Here is a 16,681-nt window from a genome sequence, read left to right as displayed (position 1 = left end):
TGGAGTTGCTGGGCATGCCGGTGTTCTCCATCCCTGATGACCCTTGAACCTGCTGGCAATGTTAACTAGAATGGTGCCGTTAGAGTCATGTGCAGGTCAGACTGAATAAGGGTGGCAGATTTGGGTGATAAAATTTGAGCTTGTTATGAGGAGAGGCTGGACAGGCCGGGACTGTTTTCCCTGGAGCAAAGGAGGCTGAGGGATGACCTTATAGACGTTTATAAAACCACGAGGGGTGTAGAAAAAGTCACAGTCCTTTTTCCCAGGGTGGGGGAGTCCAAAACTAGAGGGCACAGGTAAATTTGAATTGGTTTATTATTGTCACAGGTACCGAGGTCCGGTGAAATATTCTTGCATGCCTTCCATACAGATCATTTCATCACATCAGTACATCAAGGAAATGCAAGGGAAAACAATAACAGGATGCGGATTAAAGTGTTACAGTAACAGAGAAAGTGCAGTGCAGGCAGACAGGAAGGTGCAAAGGCCACTGTGAGGTAGTTTAAGGTGAGAGGGGAAATACTTAAAGGGGCAAGTTTTTCACACACAGGGCAGTGGGTATATGGAACGAGCTGCCAGAGGAAGTGGGAGAGGTGGGTACAATGACTACAGTTAAAAGGTACATGGATAGGAAAGGTTTGGAGGCATATGGGCTGAACACGTGTAAATGGGACTAGTGTAGATAGGTATCTTGGTCGGCATGGACTAGTTGGGCCGAAGGGCCTGTTTCTGTGCTATATAACTCCCTGACTCTATGAGAGGGGAGAAAAGGGAGTGAGCCAAATGTACATTCGCCAAAGTCCTGTCCTGATAAATTTTGAACAACAGCTTATTCAGTGAATTTACGTTCTGCACGGTGGGATTTGAGCTGTGAATCCAGACCACTCATCTAGTGGAATATAATTTAACACTGCCTTGCCATGCTGCCTGGGACAGAGTACAGAGGAACTGTGCAGATAACCGGGCAGTACAGGGGCTGGTGCGGCAGTTTTAGCACTGACTAACAGCACCAGGAGTGAGGAGGTGGGGAATAATCCCACAGGCAGTAGAAGTTCAGAAAAAGTTTGGGCAATTGTTGCTGGCATTTCCACTGTGGGCCCAGTCCTCAGCAAAAGGGGAAGTAGAGAATTTCATTTTCAGGTTGAATAAGTCACCCTATGTGACATATGTCTTTTTAAAATGTCACCGAGACCGAACATGGGTTGCCTCTGTCACGCATTCCCAGGGTCATACACAGAGTGAAGCTCCCTCCACACCATCCCATCACGCACTCCCGGGGTCAGACACAGGGTGAAGCTCCCTCTGCACTGTCCCATCACACACTCCCGGGGTCAGACACAGAGTGAAGCTCCCTCCGCACCGTCCCATCACGCACTCCCGGGGTCAGACACAGGGTGAAGCTCCCTCCACACCGTCCCATCACGCACTCCTGGGGTCAGACACAGAGTGAGGCTCCCTCCGCACCGTCCCATCGCACATTCCCGGGATCAGACACAGAGTGAGGCTCCCTCCGCACCGTCCCATCACACACTCCCGGGGTCAGACACACACTGGCCAGACCAGCATCCATCACCCATCCCTAACTGTCCCTTGGGAAGAGGGGGAAATGAGAGGCGTCCTTAAACTACTGCAGTGTCCTCCCGCTAACCCCACCTGTGGGAGGAGCAGTTTGCCATAAATATTGAGGGGGGAAGTACCAGCTTGACTGTGAAGTGATTCAGCCCACCGCACTGCGAGACGTGCCTCGAATCAACTGCCAGACGTTTATTGTAAACCACCGCAGAACGCATCCGGGAGCTCCACCTCTCGAAGTGCACAGCGCCTGTGACGGAAGGAGAGACCACTCGGCCCACTGGCCTAGCCCTGGTCCTTAGAGTCCTCTCCTGCACTCCCCACACTCTACCCCCCTCCCGGCTTTCCAGCCCTTTGGGATATTGCTGTTGGATCTGCTCCCTTCCCCCACACTGTAGTGGGGGGGTGGGGTTAACATTTCCCCCCTCCCCCTCCGGTTCCTTCCCTGATTATCCTCCCTCCAACCCTACCACACCATGGCAGCCTCTCCCAATTCACTCCCCAAACTACCTGATTCAATCTCCCCTTGTCTCTCAGCCCCAGCCTCTCCCAGGACTGCCTCCCCACTAACTCACCCCTCGAACGTCCCGATTCAATCTCCCGTTAACCTGCCCTCTCGACCTCAGCCTCTCCCCTGGACCAGAGCCTCTCCGGATTCGCTCCTCCAACATCCCGATTCAATCTCCCGTTAACCTGCTCTCTCGACCTCAGCCTCTCCCCTGGACCGGTGAGTCCAGTATCTCCTCTGCACCTTCTCCACAGCCTTGGCTCCTTCTGAAAGAGTGTGTGTCCTGGGGGATGAGACAGGGTGCGACAAAGAGTCCGTGGGAAATTAAGTACTTCTCCCAAATCCCAAAATGAAGACTCCCACCGCCAGCGATCCTTTCCCAATTTAAATCCACGATGTCGGGCTGCCTGTTCGACAAGAGGAGCCTTTGCGGATGTCTTGTGGTGCAGTGGAGAAGGCAAGTCAGTGAGGTGGCTCTCCGAGTCTGTCTGACGATCCCACACCCCCTCTCCACCCCCTCATCCGGTTCGTCCCTCGCTTGGGGGGCGGGGGTGGTCTTGCCTGTTTATCCATCCACTGCCATTCACAGAGGAAGTTCTAACATGGGACCTGGACTGGAAGAACTGTGCCTTGCATCAGTGGATTCATCTGATGCTCTTCAGAACAAGTCACGGTCATTTCTGGAACGGACGGAGAAAGAGGGGTTTACAGTCAGAGCTTCAGAACCTGTTGATCGGAACCTCTCACTCAACGTCAGTAAATCTAAAGAGCTGATCGTTGACTTCAGGAATGGGAAGTAGGGCAAACGTGCGCCAGTCTACTTTGGAGAGGGTCAGCAGCTTTAAATCCCTGGGCATTAACACATGGGACAACCTGCCCTGGGCCCAGCACGTAGACGCGATCACAAGGAAGGCGCGTCAGCGTCTTTCTCGGGGGGTTAGGGAGGTCCGAGCACTCTGACAAACTTCTACAAATGTACTGCAGAAGAATCAGGTTTATGATCACTGACATGTGAAACATGTGTTGTGGCAGCAGTACAGTGCAAGACATAAACATCACTGTAAGTTACAAAAATAAATACACAGTGCAAAAGAGGAATAACAGGGCAATGTTCATGGGTTCATGGACCGTTCAGAGATCTGATGGCGGAGGGGAAGAAGCTGTTCCTGAATCGTTGAGTGTGGGTCTTCAGGCTCCTGTACCTCCTCCCCGGTGGTAGTAACGAGGAGAGGGCATGTCCCGGGTGGTGAGAGTCCCTAGTGACGGATGCCGCCTTCTTGAGGCACGGCCACAGAGCTCCATCACGGGCACAACCCTCCCTGCCATCGAGGACATCGGTGTGTCAGGAAGGCGGCATCCATCACTGAGGACCCTCACTATCCGGGACATGCCCTCTTCACATTACTACCATCGGGAGGAGGTACAGGAGCCTGAAGACCCACACTCAACGATTCAGGAACAGCTTCTTCCCCTCCGCCATCAGATTCCTGAATGGTTCATGAACCCATGAACACTGCCCCGTTAATCCTCTTTCGCACTATGTATTTATTTTTGTAACTTATAGCGATTTTTATGTCTTGCACTGTACGGCTGCCGCAAAACAATACGTTTCACTGCATCTAAGTCAGTGATAATAAACCTGATCCTGGTTTTGATTCTGATCGCCCCCTTGATCTTATAACTCTGACCCCTGCGATTGAGAGGTGGAACTATCTCCACATCCCAAGCAACACCCAAAGCGCTGGAGGAACTCAGCCAGGCTCTGTGGAGGGAAACAGACAGTCGATGTTTCAGGTCGAGAGCCTTCATCGGGACAAACTTAGATGGGAATCTCGGTCCAATGAAGGGACTTGACCCAACACATTGACTGTCCATTTCCCTGCACAGATTAGAACATAGAATACTACAGTACAGGCCCTTCAGCCCACAATGTTGTGCTGACATTTTGTCCTGCTCTAAGATCTACCTAAGCCTTCCCTCCCACATGGCCTTCCATTTCTCTATCATTCATGGGTCAGATTCTGATGACCAGATTCCGGGGATGGGAGATGGTCAGATTGTATCTGGTCAAAGAGCAAGTCACAGAACCACTTACCATTTGGTCCCTTCCATCCATGCTAACCTCCCCACCCCCCCGCCTTTGCCGTCCCACAGGCCTGCAGGACATGGCTCCTCAAGGGGTTGTCTGGGGATAGGTTCAGAAGTGGGGGTCTTAGGAAGGGGGTTCGAGACCACCAGGGAAGGTTGGCTCGACGCGCTCCCGTTCCCCTTCACCTCCCCTCCTGCGGCGCGGGGCTCCCTCCTCGCCGCCCCTCCCGCGGCGCGGCATTCCCTCCTCACCACCCCTCCTACGGCGCTCCCTCCTCACCACCCGTCCCGCGGCGCTCTCCCCTCGCAGGCCCTCCCGCAGCGCAGCACTCCCTCCTCACCGCCCCTCCCACAGTGCTCCCTCCTCGCCACCCCCGGGGGGGTTACCTGTTCGCCATGATGTCTTCCTCTGATACACAAGCCCCAGAGCGACCAGCAATGTCAGAGCAATGACCACCGGGGTGACGTACGAGAGAGTGCTCCTGCGTGGCAGGTTTTCCGGTAATTGACTCCTGAATCCTGAAGGACGCGGAAAATATTCCACATTACCAAATGCAAACAGCTCTGATGCCCGATCTGACCCTCTCCCATGTGGGAAATATCGGATAGCATTTCCACACAGGATACCGCACAGGATACTCGTGGTTCAGTCACTGAGAGGGCATTTCAGTGGGGAGAGATTGGGGGGGGGGGGGCCGATGGGATCTGGAGCTCGGGGCCCGGGCAGCTGAAGGCACGGCCGTCAGTGGTGGAGAGACGGGAATTGGGGTGGGAGGAGGGGTTGGAGGGGAGGATGGTGGAGAGATGGGGGCAGGAGAGACCAAGGAAGGGGAGGGGGTGTCGGGGGAGAGATTGAGGATGAGTGTGGGGGGGTTACTGGTGGGGAGGGGCGTGGGGGTTCACAGGGAGGGGTGTAGGGGCCGGAGGGGGTCACAGACACGGGGAGGGGCGTAGGGGCCGAAGGGGGCCACAGAGACGGGGAGGGGTGTAGAGGCAGTTGCAGGCGTGAAGACCTGATGTTCTGGGTGTTGGTTTGGGAGCGAGGGCCCAGGTGTAACCGAGGGACACAGAGGTCCACCACAGTCCGCACCTCACCAGCAGTTCGCTGTGACCCTTACCCCGCCAGGGACTGGACCTGCAGATCTCGCCCGTCCGCGGGTTACGCACGGTGCAGATGAAGCTGGAGTTGGGGGTGACTGTGACCCAGATCACACTGCTGACGTTCCAGAGCTTGGAGCCCTGGTCCTGCCCCATCTCATCCTCGCTGCTCACGTTGACCAGCGGTCGACTCTCCCCGTCCGTCCAGTTCACCACCGGCTGCGGGTACCCTCCAGACGAGAGGCAGGTCAGGTTGACCACGTCCCCGGGACTGGTGTCTCCCAACGGTGGCCCCACGATGGACGGGGTGCTGTAGCTAGCTGTGGGAGGGGGAGGAAAAGGTGCTGTGAGGGTGTGAGGGATCAGTTCTCCCTCCCAGACGTATCCCGTGTCCAGGGCTTGATTGGCAACCGGACCGAGATCGTCCCACAGAGTCCCATCCCTTCCAGATCGGGAATTGGCCGGGAGTGCAGTCTGGGGACAGGAGCGCTGCGGGAAGGGCGGTGAGGAGGGAGCGCAGTGGGAGGGGCGGTGAGGAGGGAGCGCCGCGCTGTGGGAGGGGCGGTGAGGAGGGAGCGCAGTGGGAGGGGTGGTGAGGGGGGAGCGCCGCGCTGTGGGAGGGGTGGTGAGGGGGGAGCGCAGTGGGAGGGGTGGTGAGGGGGGAGCGCCGCGCTGTGGGAGGGGTGGTGAGGGGGGAGCGCCGCGCTGTGGGAGGGGTGGTGAGGGGGGAGCGCAGTGGGAGGGGTGGTGAGGGGGGAGCGCTGTGGGAGGGGTGGTGAGGGGGGAGCGCCGCGCTGTGGGAGAGGCGGTGAGGGGGGAGCGCTGTGGGAGGGGTGGTGAGGGGGGAGCACTGTGGGAGGGGTGGTGAGGGGGGAGCGCCACACCACGGGAGGGGCAGCAGGGAGGACCGGCCCATTCCCTACCTCCCACATACAGTCGGACCTCGGCGTTGTGCAGCTTGTCTCTCTGTGGCTCCTCGAGCACGATGCACTGGTACTTGCCCTCATCCGCCAGCCGCAGGGGTCCGAAGGTCAGCGAGAAGTTGCCCTGACTGAATCCCTGTGCGTCCATTCCTGTCCGGTTCCTGTACACCGCATCCTGCTGTTCCCGCAGTCTGCCTCGGCCATTCTGAACGTGCACCATCTCATTCCCTTTCTGCCACGACACAAGCGTGTTGGGGGACGAGGGTCGCCCATCCTTGTCCACGCACGGGAGAGTGACGGGCTCTCCTTTCAATCCCACCACCGTCAGCTGCCCTACAACGGAAGAAAGACAGGATGAGTGGGCCCAGGAATGGCAGATGGCGTTTAATTCAGATAAGTGTGCGGTGCTGAGTTTTGGATGGTCAAATCAAGGTCGGACTTTCACCGTGAACGGCAGGGCCCCAGGGACTGCTGTAGAACAGAGGGACCCAGGGGTACAGGTACACGGTTCCCTGAAAGTGGGGACACAGGTAGACAGGGCGGTGAAGAAGGCGTTCGGCACGCTGGCCTTCACTGGTCAGGGCACTGAGTACAGGAGTCGAGAGGTTATGTTGCAGTTGGTGAGACCGCACCTGGAGAACTGTGTTCAGTGCTGGTCGCCCTGCTGTAGGAAAGATGCCATGAAGCTGGAGAGGAGGCAGAGGGAGATTTACGAGGATGTTGCCAGGACTCGAGGGACTGAGTTATGGAGAGAGGTTGGGCAGGTTGCGACTTTATTCCTTGGAGCGTAGGAGACTGAGGGGTGACCCCCTCCGGCCCCTGCACCCCTCCCCGTCTCTGTGACCCCCTCCATCCCCTGCACCCCTCCCACTCTCTGTGACCCCCTCCCTCCCTCCCCTACTCCCCTCCCCATCTGTGACCCCCCTCCCTCCCCTACACTCCTCCTTGTCTCTGTAACCCTCTCCCTGACACCCCTCCCCATCTCTGTGACCCCCTCCCTCCCCCACACCCCTCCCCATCTCTGTGAACCCCTCCCTCCCCTACACCCCTCCCCATCTCTGTTACCCCCTCCCTCCCCTGCACCCCTCCCTGTCTCTGCGACCCTGATGCTGATGCCCAGTTGGCTCTGCCGTTTCCCCTGGAGATTGCTGGAATGCGAAGCCTGAGGCCTAGCTTTGCGCTCAGTTCCCCCCAAGCCCCAGCAGATACACGGGGGTTCCCCGGATCCGCGCCCTCACCTGCCTCCGCGCAGGCCACCGTGAGGAAAAGCCCCAGCAACCAGTCGTTCATCCTGCAGCAGAGAAAGAAGACAGGAGTTAACGTCAACCCTGTCAGCCTCCGGCCTAGGCAGACAGGTCCCAAGCCTGCACCCCCCACCCCCCATCTCCGCAAAGACCAACCCCTCCTCCTGTCTGCCCGCCCCGTCCCGTCCCTCACACTCCATTGTCCCGGCAGCTTTGGGTCTCTTTGGGATGTTGTTCTAGCCTCTCAGGGCCTTTGGGAATGCGTCGGGTCACTGGTAGACTTTGGCCCTCTTTAGCCAGGTCCTGGGCCTCTCTGTCGAGGTCCTGGAGCAGGAATATACCTTCAGATCCCTCTGGGAAATGTCACTAAGACCGTGGTTCCCTCTGATAAGGCTTAAAAGTCCCAGATCCCCCTGATGAGTCTCTGGGCTTGACACTGAGACTCTGGGCCTCTCTAGAAAGGCACTGGGGCCCATCTGGTGAGGCACTGGGATCTCGAGAAAGCTCGACTCAGGCTCTGGTCACCTTTAGTAAAGCAAAGTCAATGTCAAGTTTATTCTACAAGCCCATGTGTGCACAGGTGCAATGAAAAACTTATTGCAGCAGCCTCACAGGCACAGAGCATCAGAGACGCAACATACACAAGAAAAACATCAATTAAACACAGAATTTTTCCAAGAAAGAGCACATTTAGAACAAAAAGCAACGTCCACTGTAGTGCTCAGCGGTCCCAGAGTTGCTGCCCTGAGGCAGTGATCAGGGTTGTGCCGGTCGGTTCAGGAACCGAATGGTTGAAGGGAAGTCGCTGTTCCTGAACCTGGTGGTGTGGGGATTTCAGGCTTCTGTACCTCCTGCCCAATGGGAGCTGCGAAAAGACGGCATGGCCCGGATGGTGGGGATCTTTGATGACGGATGTTTCCTTCTTGAGGCAGCGCCTCCTGTAGATACTCCCGATGGTGGGGAGGGATGTGCCCGTGATGTATTGGGGCTGAGTCCACTACTCTCTGTAGCTTCTTATATTCCTCCGCGTTCGAACTGCCGTCCCAGACCGTGACGTAACCGGTCAGAACACTTCCAACGGGACATCTGTAGAAGTCTGTTGGAGTGCTCGGTGAAAAGCCGAACCACCTGAGAAAGTAAAGACACTGGCGCGCCTTCCTTGTGATCACATCTACGTGCTGGGCCCAGGACAGGTTGTCCGATGTGTTAACGCCCAGGGATTTAAAGCTGCTGACCCTCTCCAGCATAGACCGGCGCAGGTTTGCCCTCCTTCCCCTTCCTGAGGTCAGCGATCAGCTCATTAGCTTTACTGACGTTGAGCAAGAGGTTGTTGTTGCAGCACCGCTCAGCCAGGTGTCTGATCTCGCTCCGGTACGCTGACCCGTCGCCGCCGGTGATCCGTCCAACAACAGCGGCATCACCGGCGAAGTTGTACTGGGCCTGACCAAGATGCCAGGGTCCAGGGGCTTCTAGTAAGGTCCTGAGATTGACACCTGAGCACCTGAGGTTCTCTAGTAAGGCTTTGGGCCCTCTTCTGTAGCCTTTGGTTATCATGGAAGGTCCTGGGCCCTGCTAGTAAGGCTTTGGGCCCTCTGGTGGGATTTTGGTTATCTGGAAAGGATTTGGGCCCATTTCTAGGAATGTCCAGGGTGATTTTGGCTCTCTAGAAAGGCCCTGAGGCCTTCTAGTGAGGATTTGAGCCTGATGATAAGGTCCTGGGACCCTATAGTAAGGACCTATGCTCTATAAAATGAATCCACCCATTCTAGGGCCCGGTGGGAAGGCTTTGCAACCCCCAGTGAGGCCCCTGGCGGGTTCTAGGCCTATAGGAAGGCTGGGATCACCCTGGGATCATCCCGACTGGGATCTCAGCCTCCAGTAAAGGGAAGCAGGAGCGGATCCGGCAGAAATGTCCCGACCGGGGGGAAATCTGGAAGGGGTGGGGCGTGGGTGGGTTGAAGGCAGAGGGAGGGCGGGAGTGGTGGAAGATCTCGCTCGCCGGTTATTGTGTCCCAGGCCGCTCTCTCGAGCAGCTGGGGGGTGGAGGAAGACTTGGCGCCCTCTGCTCGAGGTTGCGCGAGTTTGAGAGCATGGTTGTTGGGCTCAGCTGGGGAAACCCAGCTTAACCAGAACCTCTCGTTGTGGTTAACAGGCAAACAAATCAATGTAGCTTTTTAAAAAAGACCGGTGCTGCCCTCGAGGGATTTTATAAAGAGAATTTTCCCATCGAAATAAACCTCTTTGTTACGAGAAGCTCGGCAACTTTGGGTCCCGTATCTAAGGAGGGATGTTCGGGCCCTGGGGACGGTCCAGAGGAGGTTCACAAGAACGATCCCGAGGGTGAAAGGGTTAATGTACGAGGAGCGTTTGACGTCTCTGGGCCTGTACTCACTGGAGTTCAGAAGGATGAGGAGGAATCTCATTGAAACCTCCCGGACGCTGCAAGGCCTGGATAGAGTGGATGTGGAGAGGATGTTCCCATCAGTGGGAAAGTCCAGGATCCGAGGGCACAGCCTCGGAATAAAGGGCTGTCCCTTTAGAACTGGGATGAGGAGGAATTTCTTCAGCCAGAGGGCGGTGAATCTGTGGGATTTGCTGCCACAGAGAGCTGTGGAGGCCAAGTCATTGGGTGTGTTTAAGGCAGAGGTTGATGGGGTCTGGATCAGTGGGGGGGTCGGGGGGGTGGTTTTAGGGTTATGGGAAGAAGGCAGAAGAATGGGGTTGATCCATAGTCACAGAGTCACACAGCACGGAGACAGGCCCTTCGGCCCAACTGGTCCGTGCCGACCAAGATCCCCATCCAAGCTGGTCCCATTTGCCCACATTTGGCCCATATCCCTCTGAACCTTTCCCATCCACGGACCTGTCCAAGTGTTGTTAACGTCCCTGCCTCACCCACTTCCTCTGGCAGCTCGTTCCACGTACGGACCACCCTCTGGGTGAAGAAGTTGCCCCTCAGGTCCCTATTAAATCTCTCCCCTCTCACCTTAAACCTGTGCCCTCTGGTTCTTGATTCCCCAACCCTGGGGGAAAAGACTGTGTGCATTCACCCTATCGATGCCCCTCATGGTTTTATACACCTCTGTAAGGTCACTCCTCACGCTCCAAGGAATAAAGTCCCAACCTGCCCGACCTCTCTCCATAACTCAGTCCCTGGAGTCCCGGCAACATCCTCGTAAATCTCCCTCTGCCTCCTCTCCAGCTCAGTGACACCCTTCCTATAGCTGGGCGACCAGAACTGCACACAGTACTCCAGGTGCGGCCTCACCGACGACTTGTACAGCTGTGACGGGACGTCCCGACTCCTGTACTCAGTGCCCTGACCCATGAAGGGAAAAAAACAACAGCTACTCTGTTGACTCGATGGTCTGAATGGCCTAATTCTGCTCGATCGGCACCTCCCCACCACCCCACCCCCCCCCCCCAAACACCCCCTCCCTCCAGCACCAGCCCACAGCGGCTGCAGTGCGCGCCGTTTACAGAACGCACCGCGGTCACTCGCCCGGGCTACTCCGAAAGCACCTCCCGAACCCCCCACCCCCCCAGAGGGACAGGGGGGCAGCGGGGGGGGGGGGGGGTGGGAAACGGGGCAGGGGAACACCACCGCCCACAGGTTCCCCCCACTGGGAAATCCATTGGCCGTCCCTTCACCCTGAACCCCCGGGACTCCCTCCCCACCAACAGCACCGTGGGAGCCCCTTCCTCACATGGACTGTGGCGGTTCGAGGGGGGGAATCACCCCCCCAGCTCGAGGGGGGACGGGGAGGGAGGGGTGATAAATGCTGGTGTGGGGCAGTGAGGGGCAAGATCCCAAGAAGAAAGGTGGGATATAGTCAAAGGGGATTGTTGTCTACAAGGCTTTAGTCACAGAGCGAGATTCTGGGATCCGGCGTCAGGGGCAAATCAACCCCCGAAGTTAAAATTATTCAAGGAGGAGTCTAAATCTCGTTACCTCACGTGGGTGAAGGCAGGAGCTGGAGGTCAGGGGTAACTGTGATCCACATCCCTCCATCCACGTGTCTGTCTCACAGCCTCTCAAACCCCTCGATCGTATCTGCCTCCACCCCCACCCCTGGCAGCACATTCCAGGCACCCACCGCTCTCTGTGTAAAACACTTGCCCCGCACACCTCCTCCGAACTTTCCCCCCTCACCTTAAATGCATACCCTCTGGTATTGGACATTTCCACCCTGGGGAAAGATCCCGGCTGTCTACTCTATCTGTGCCTCTCATAATCTGATAAACCTCTATCAGGTCTCCCCTCAGCCTCCACCGCTCCAGAGAGAACAACCCAAGTTTGTCCGACCTCTCCTTATAGCTCATGCCCCCTAATCCAGGCAGCGTCCTGGTGAACCTCTCCTGCACCCTCTCCAAAGCCCCCGCACCCTTCCTGTAACGGGGCGACCAGAACCGCACACAATACTCCAAGTGCGGCCTGACCAGAGTTTTATACAGCTGCAACGTGACTTCCCGACTCTTGTACTCAATGCCCCGACCGATGAAGGCCAGCGCGCCGTACGCCTTCCTCACCGCCCTGTCGACCTGTGCGGCCACTTTCAGGGAGCTGTGGATGTGGACCCCAATTTCCCTCTGTACTTCAACGCTGTGAAGGGTCCTGCCATTAACTGTGTCCTGTCCCCTTACATCTGACCTCCCACAGTGCGACACCTCACACTTCCCTGGATTAAACTCCATCTGCCGCTTCTCTACCCACATTTCCAACTGGTCCATAGATGGGCCTGAGGATATCCCAGATTGGTCCCAGGTTAGGTTGGAGGTGGACCAGGGAGACGCCGGAGGTAAATCCGAGACAGGCCTGGGACGTGTTTGTGAGAGGCCTGGGGTAGCTCTGTTAGCTCCTGAGTAGGCCGAGGGGGTAACCTGTTGGCCTTTGGTATGGAACGGGCCTGAGAGATCCTGTCGTAACTCTGGGATAGGTGTGGGATGGGTCTGGGCTCTGAACACAGAAGGGGAGGGGCGTAGATGTCCCTGTTTGTATCAATGGTACTGAGGTCGAGAGGGTTGAGAGCTTCAAGTTCCCAGGAGTGAACATCACCAACAGCCTGTCCTGGTCCAACCACATAGACACCACAGCCAAGGAAGCTCACCAGACTATTGAACGGTCCCCTAGTATGATAAGATGGACTCTTGACCTCACAATCTACCTCGTTGTGACCTTGCACCTTATTGTCTGCCTGCACTGCACTTTCTCTGTAACTGGGACACTTTATTCTGCAATCTATTGTTTTACCCTGTACTGCCTCAATGCACTGATGGGATGAAATGATTTGCATGGATGGCAAAACACTGTTTTTAGACCATAAGATACAGGGGCAGAATGAGGCCATTCGGCCCATCGTCTGCTCCGCCATTCCACCATGGCTGATTTATTTTTCCCTCTCAATCCCATTCTCCCGCCTTCTCCCCGTAACCTTTGACACCCTGACTAATCAAGAACCTATCAACCTCCGCTCTAAACACACCCAATGACTTGGCCTCCACTGCCCTCTGTGGCAACGAATCCCACAGATTCACCACCCTCCCGCTGAAAAAATTCCTCCTCATCCAGTTCCAAAGGGATGTCCCTTTATTCTGTGCCCTCAGATCCTGGACTCTCCCACTGATGGAAACATCCTCTCCACGTCCGCTCTATCCAGGCCTTTCAGTAGCCGGGGGGTTTCGATGAGATTCCCCCCTCATCCTCCTGAACTCCAGTGAGGACAGGCCCAGAGATGTCAAACACTCCTTGTACGTTTAGCCTTTCATCCCCGGGATCGTTCTCACAAACATCCTCTGGACCCTCCCCAGCGAAAGCCCATCCTTCCTTAGATATGGGGCCCAAAACTGCTCACAATATTCCAAATATGGTCTGACCAATGTCTTATAAAGCCTCAGCATTACATCCTTGCTCTTATATTCCAGTCCTCTTGAAATGAACGCTGACATTGGATTTGCCTTCCTTACACTTCCTCTGTACTCTGGTACGTGTATACCTTACCAATTCAGAACGACCTGAATTCGGCTTCGGGTTTACCACCAACGGTGTGGGAACGCTTCCAGAATTCCCAGATTTTTGAGGGAGGGTATCCCGCAGGGAATCCTGCGGCACAGCCCTTCTCTTGCCGAGAGTCCCAGGACTAATCCCAGCCCCTGCTGATGGCTTCGACCGCAAAGGTCCCCAAATTCCCTGTCCCATTGGAGACAGAAGCAGGAGGCCATTCTTCCCCTCCAGTCTGCAGCCCCGTCCAATGAGGTCGCTGCTAACCCTCAGCCACTTTTTCCTCGCTTGGCTTCCCTCCGCCCTTCCCAATTCCTGAAACCCTCCGGGCCTCCGTGTCGGGGTGCTCCCCCTGGGGGATAAAAGTCCCGAACTTCCCAACCCTTGGGAGTGATCGAACTCCATGTTATCCCAGATCTAAAACCCCTCCCACCCACTTCCTGACTGCCCGTCCTGGGATACGCAGGGAGAAAAGCTCTTGTTAATCCCATCTGGAATCCTGCTGTCCCTTTGGAATTACCTCCCGACCTTCCAAACCCCGACGGTATCTTCTGATCTTCCGCGGTCTCTCCTCAGGGAAGTCCTAACAAATCCAGCTCTGCTTCACCATCCCAGAATCGCTCCCTCCCGGCCCCCGGAGAACCGGGTTCGATCCTGACCTCCGGTGCTGCCTGTGCGTGGAGTTTGCACGCTCTCCCCGTGACTCCCGGGGGACTCCCCCCAACCCCGGGGGGCTCCGGTTCCCTCTCACGTCCCGGGGTCAGTGGGTTAAGCAAACGTTGAGAATCGCCCCCCACCCCGCTGGTGTGCGGGTGAGGGGTGGAATCCGGGGGGAAGTTGGTGGAAGTGTGGGGGGGCGTGAATGGGTGACCGATGGATAGCACGGACTGGGTGGGCCAAAGGGTCTGCTTCTACACTGAGATGAATACACTGGCACTGCCTGTCCCACGAGTGCCGGCGTAAACAGCTCAGCCACCTCTACACGTTCAACCTCCTCAAACCGGTCCGCTGACGGTCCCGGCCGATTCCAAAGATAAATTATTCCCCCTTCGTTCCTCCGTCCTTCCCGGGAAAGTTCACACACCGCCTCCTGAATGCACTTCCGCCAACCCGACCAAGCTCTCTGCTTATAGAGACAGGCACTCCTTCCAACGTCTGTCACTGACCTTGTGTGACTGGATTCCCCTCCCCGTCTCTGTCACCCCCTCCCTCCCCTACACCCCTCCTTGTCTGAACCCCTCCCTCCCCTACACCCCTCCCAGTCTGACCCCCCCATCCCCTACACCCCTCCTCGTCTGTGACCCCCTCCCTCCCCTACACCCCTCCTTGTCTGAACCCCTCCCTCCCCTACACCCCTCCCAATCTGACCCCCCCATCCCCTACACCCCTCCTCGTCTGTGACCCCCTCCCTCCCCGACACCCCTCCCCGTCTCCGTGACCCACTCCCTCCCCTACACCCCTCCCACTCTGTGACCCCCTCCCTCCCCACCCTGTCTCCATGACCCCCTCCCTCCCCTACACCCCTCCGTGACCCCCTCCCTCCCCTACACATCCCACTCTGCGACCCCCTCCCTCCCCTACACCCCTCCCTGTCTCTGTGACCTGCTACGTCCTCTCTACCTCTGTGACCCCCTACATCCCTCCTTTGTCTCCACCCCTCCCAATCCCGACATCTCCACCTTTGATTCCCCCCATTCCCGTCTCTCCACCGCTGACGGCCATGCCTCCAGCTGCCTGCCGCGAGCTCCGGAACCCCTCCCTCCCCCCACCCCACCCCTCCCTCTCTGACCGATCAATGGGCCAACCCTCCCCGTGTCTCCCACAGCGACTGGAGTGGGAGCATGTTGTCTATGCACGGGAGCAGAAGAACCTGGAACAACCATTCGGCCCCTCGTTCCTGCTCTCCCATTCCCCACCACGACATCCGAACCCCCCCTCCCTCAGCACCCACTCCCCTGCACCAACCCCACATCCCTCCATTCCCTCAATACCCAGAGACCTCCAGGGGGAGAGAACTCCCGAGGTTCCCCGACCCTCTGGGTGAAGAAATCTCCCCCCATCTCCATCCCGACCGGCCGACCTCACATTCTGAGACGGGTCCCCTGGTCCTGGAAACCCCCTCCCCACACCCTATGGAGGGTTCTGTGTTTCTCCTCCCTCTGTCTATCCACCCCTCCCCTCTCTCTTCCTCCCCTCCCTCATCTCCCTCCCTCCCTCCCTCCGTCTCCTTCCCCTCCCTCTCCCTCTCTCTCTCTCCATCTCCCTCCCTCTCCTTCCCCCCTCTCTCTCCGTCCCTGTCTCCCCATCTCCCTCCCTCTCTCCCTCTCTCTCCTTCTCTCTCCCTCCTCCTTCCCCCTCTCTCTCCCTCCTTCCCTCTTGCTCTGTCCCTCTCTCCGCATCTCCCCTCCCTCTCCCTCCCTCTCTCTCTCCCTCTCTCTCTCCCTCTCTCCCTCCCTCTCTCCCTCTCCCTCTCCTTCCCCTCTCCTTCCCCTCCCCATCTCTCCCAAAGCGGACACTCACGCCTTTCCATGTTACATCACTCCAAGGCATTCCCAGTACTTATCCTGAGGGTGATCCTGAGCCTGAGGCCCAGGAAGAGCTGGATTTACCTGTCTGGTCCGTGGCGTTGGGACCCTCGACTCTCTCCCGCACGGTTGTCCCACGGAGAGGAGAGCCGGCGTGACTGCTGTCTCCTCCCCCGAGCTCAAAACTCAACTGGAACCAAGACAGAAACCCACGGACTTCCCCTCCCTGGGGCAGCCACGTGGGAGGATTCCGTTTCACTTCGTCTTCAGTCTCCCTGCACTGAATCTGTTGGCCGGTTGGCTGGGGGTTTCCCCCACTTGGTGATCTGCCCTCCTCCCCTCCCCTCCCCTTGCCTGGAGGCCTCGTGGACAGTTCTCCCCTGCCCCTTTGCATCCTGACCGTGACCCTGACTCCCTCCCCTTCACTGATCACGGACTCCTCACTCTCTCTCTCTCTATCTCTCAACTCTCCCTCTCTCTCCCCTTCTTACCTCCCCCTCTCCCCCCTCGCCCCTCCTCACTTTCTCTCTGCCTCTCTCTCTCCCTCCACCTCCCACATCAATCTCCATAAACCCCTTCAGCCCCTCCGCACCCCCGCATCTCTGTGAACCCCCTCTGTCCCCTACACCCCTCCCCGTCTGTGACACCCTCCCTCCCCTGCACCCCTCCCCGTCTCTGTGACACCCTCCCTCCCCGTCTCTGTGTGAGAGAGAGAGGTTGAAAGA

General features: G+C 57.4%; 1 protein-coding gene across 1 annotated transcript; it reads right to left on the bottom strand.

Moving 5' to 3' along the window:
* Window positions 1-1,546: 1,546 nt before the first annotated feature.
* Window positions 1,547-16,114, bottom strand: LOC127587254 (CD276 antigen-like). The gene is made up of 6 exons (XM_052045538.1): window positions 16,041-16,114; window positions 7,428-7,480; window positions 6,190-6,522; window positions 5,287-5,586; window positions 4,556-4,687; window positions 1,547-2,760 (listed from the first exon to the last, which is right to left on the bottom strand). The coding sequence occupies exons 2-6, from the start codon at window positions 7,477-7,479 to the stop codon at window positions 2,678-2,680; spliced, it is 900 nt and encodes a 299-aa protein (XP_051901498.1). The 5' UTR covers window position 7,480; window positions 16,041-16,114; the 3' UTR covers window positions 1,547-2,677.
* Window positions 16,115-16,681: the final 567 nt, after the last annotated feature.

Source organism: Pristis pectinata, chromosome 39 (genome assembly GCF_009764475.1).
Source record: "Pristis pectinata isolate sPriPec2 chromosome 39, sPriPec2.1.pri, whole genome shotgun sequence".
Taxonomy (NCBI): Eukaryota; Metazoa; Chordata; class Chondrichthyes; order Rhinopristiformes; family Pristidae; genus Pristis; species Pristis pectinata.
Note: the sequence above shows the minus strand (reverse complement) of the source record. Positions and strands in the feature narration are given on the sequence as shown.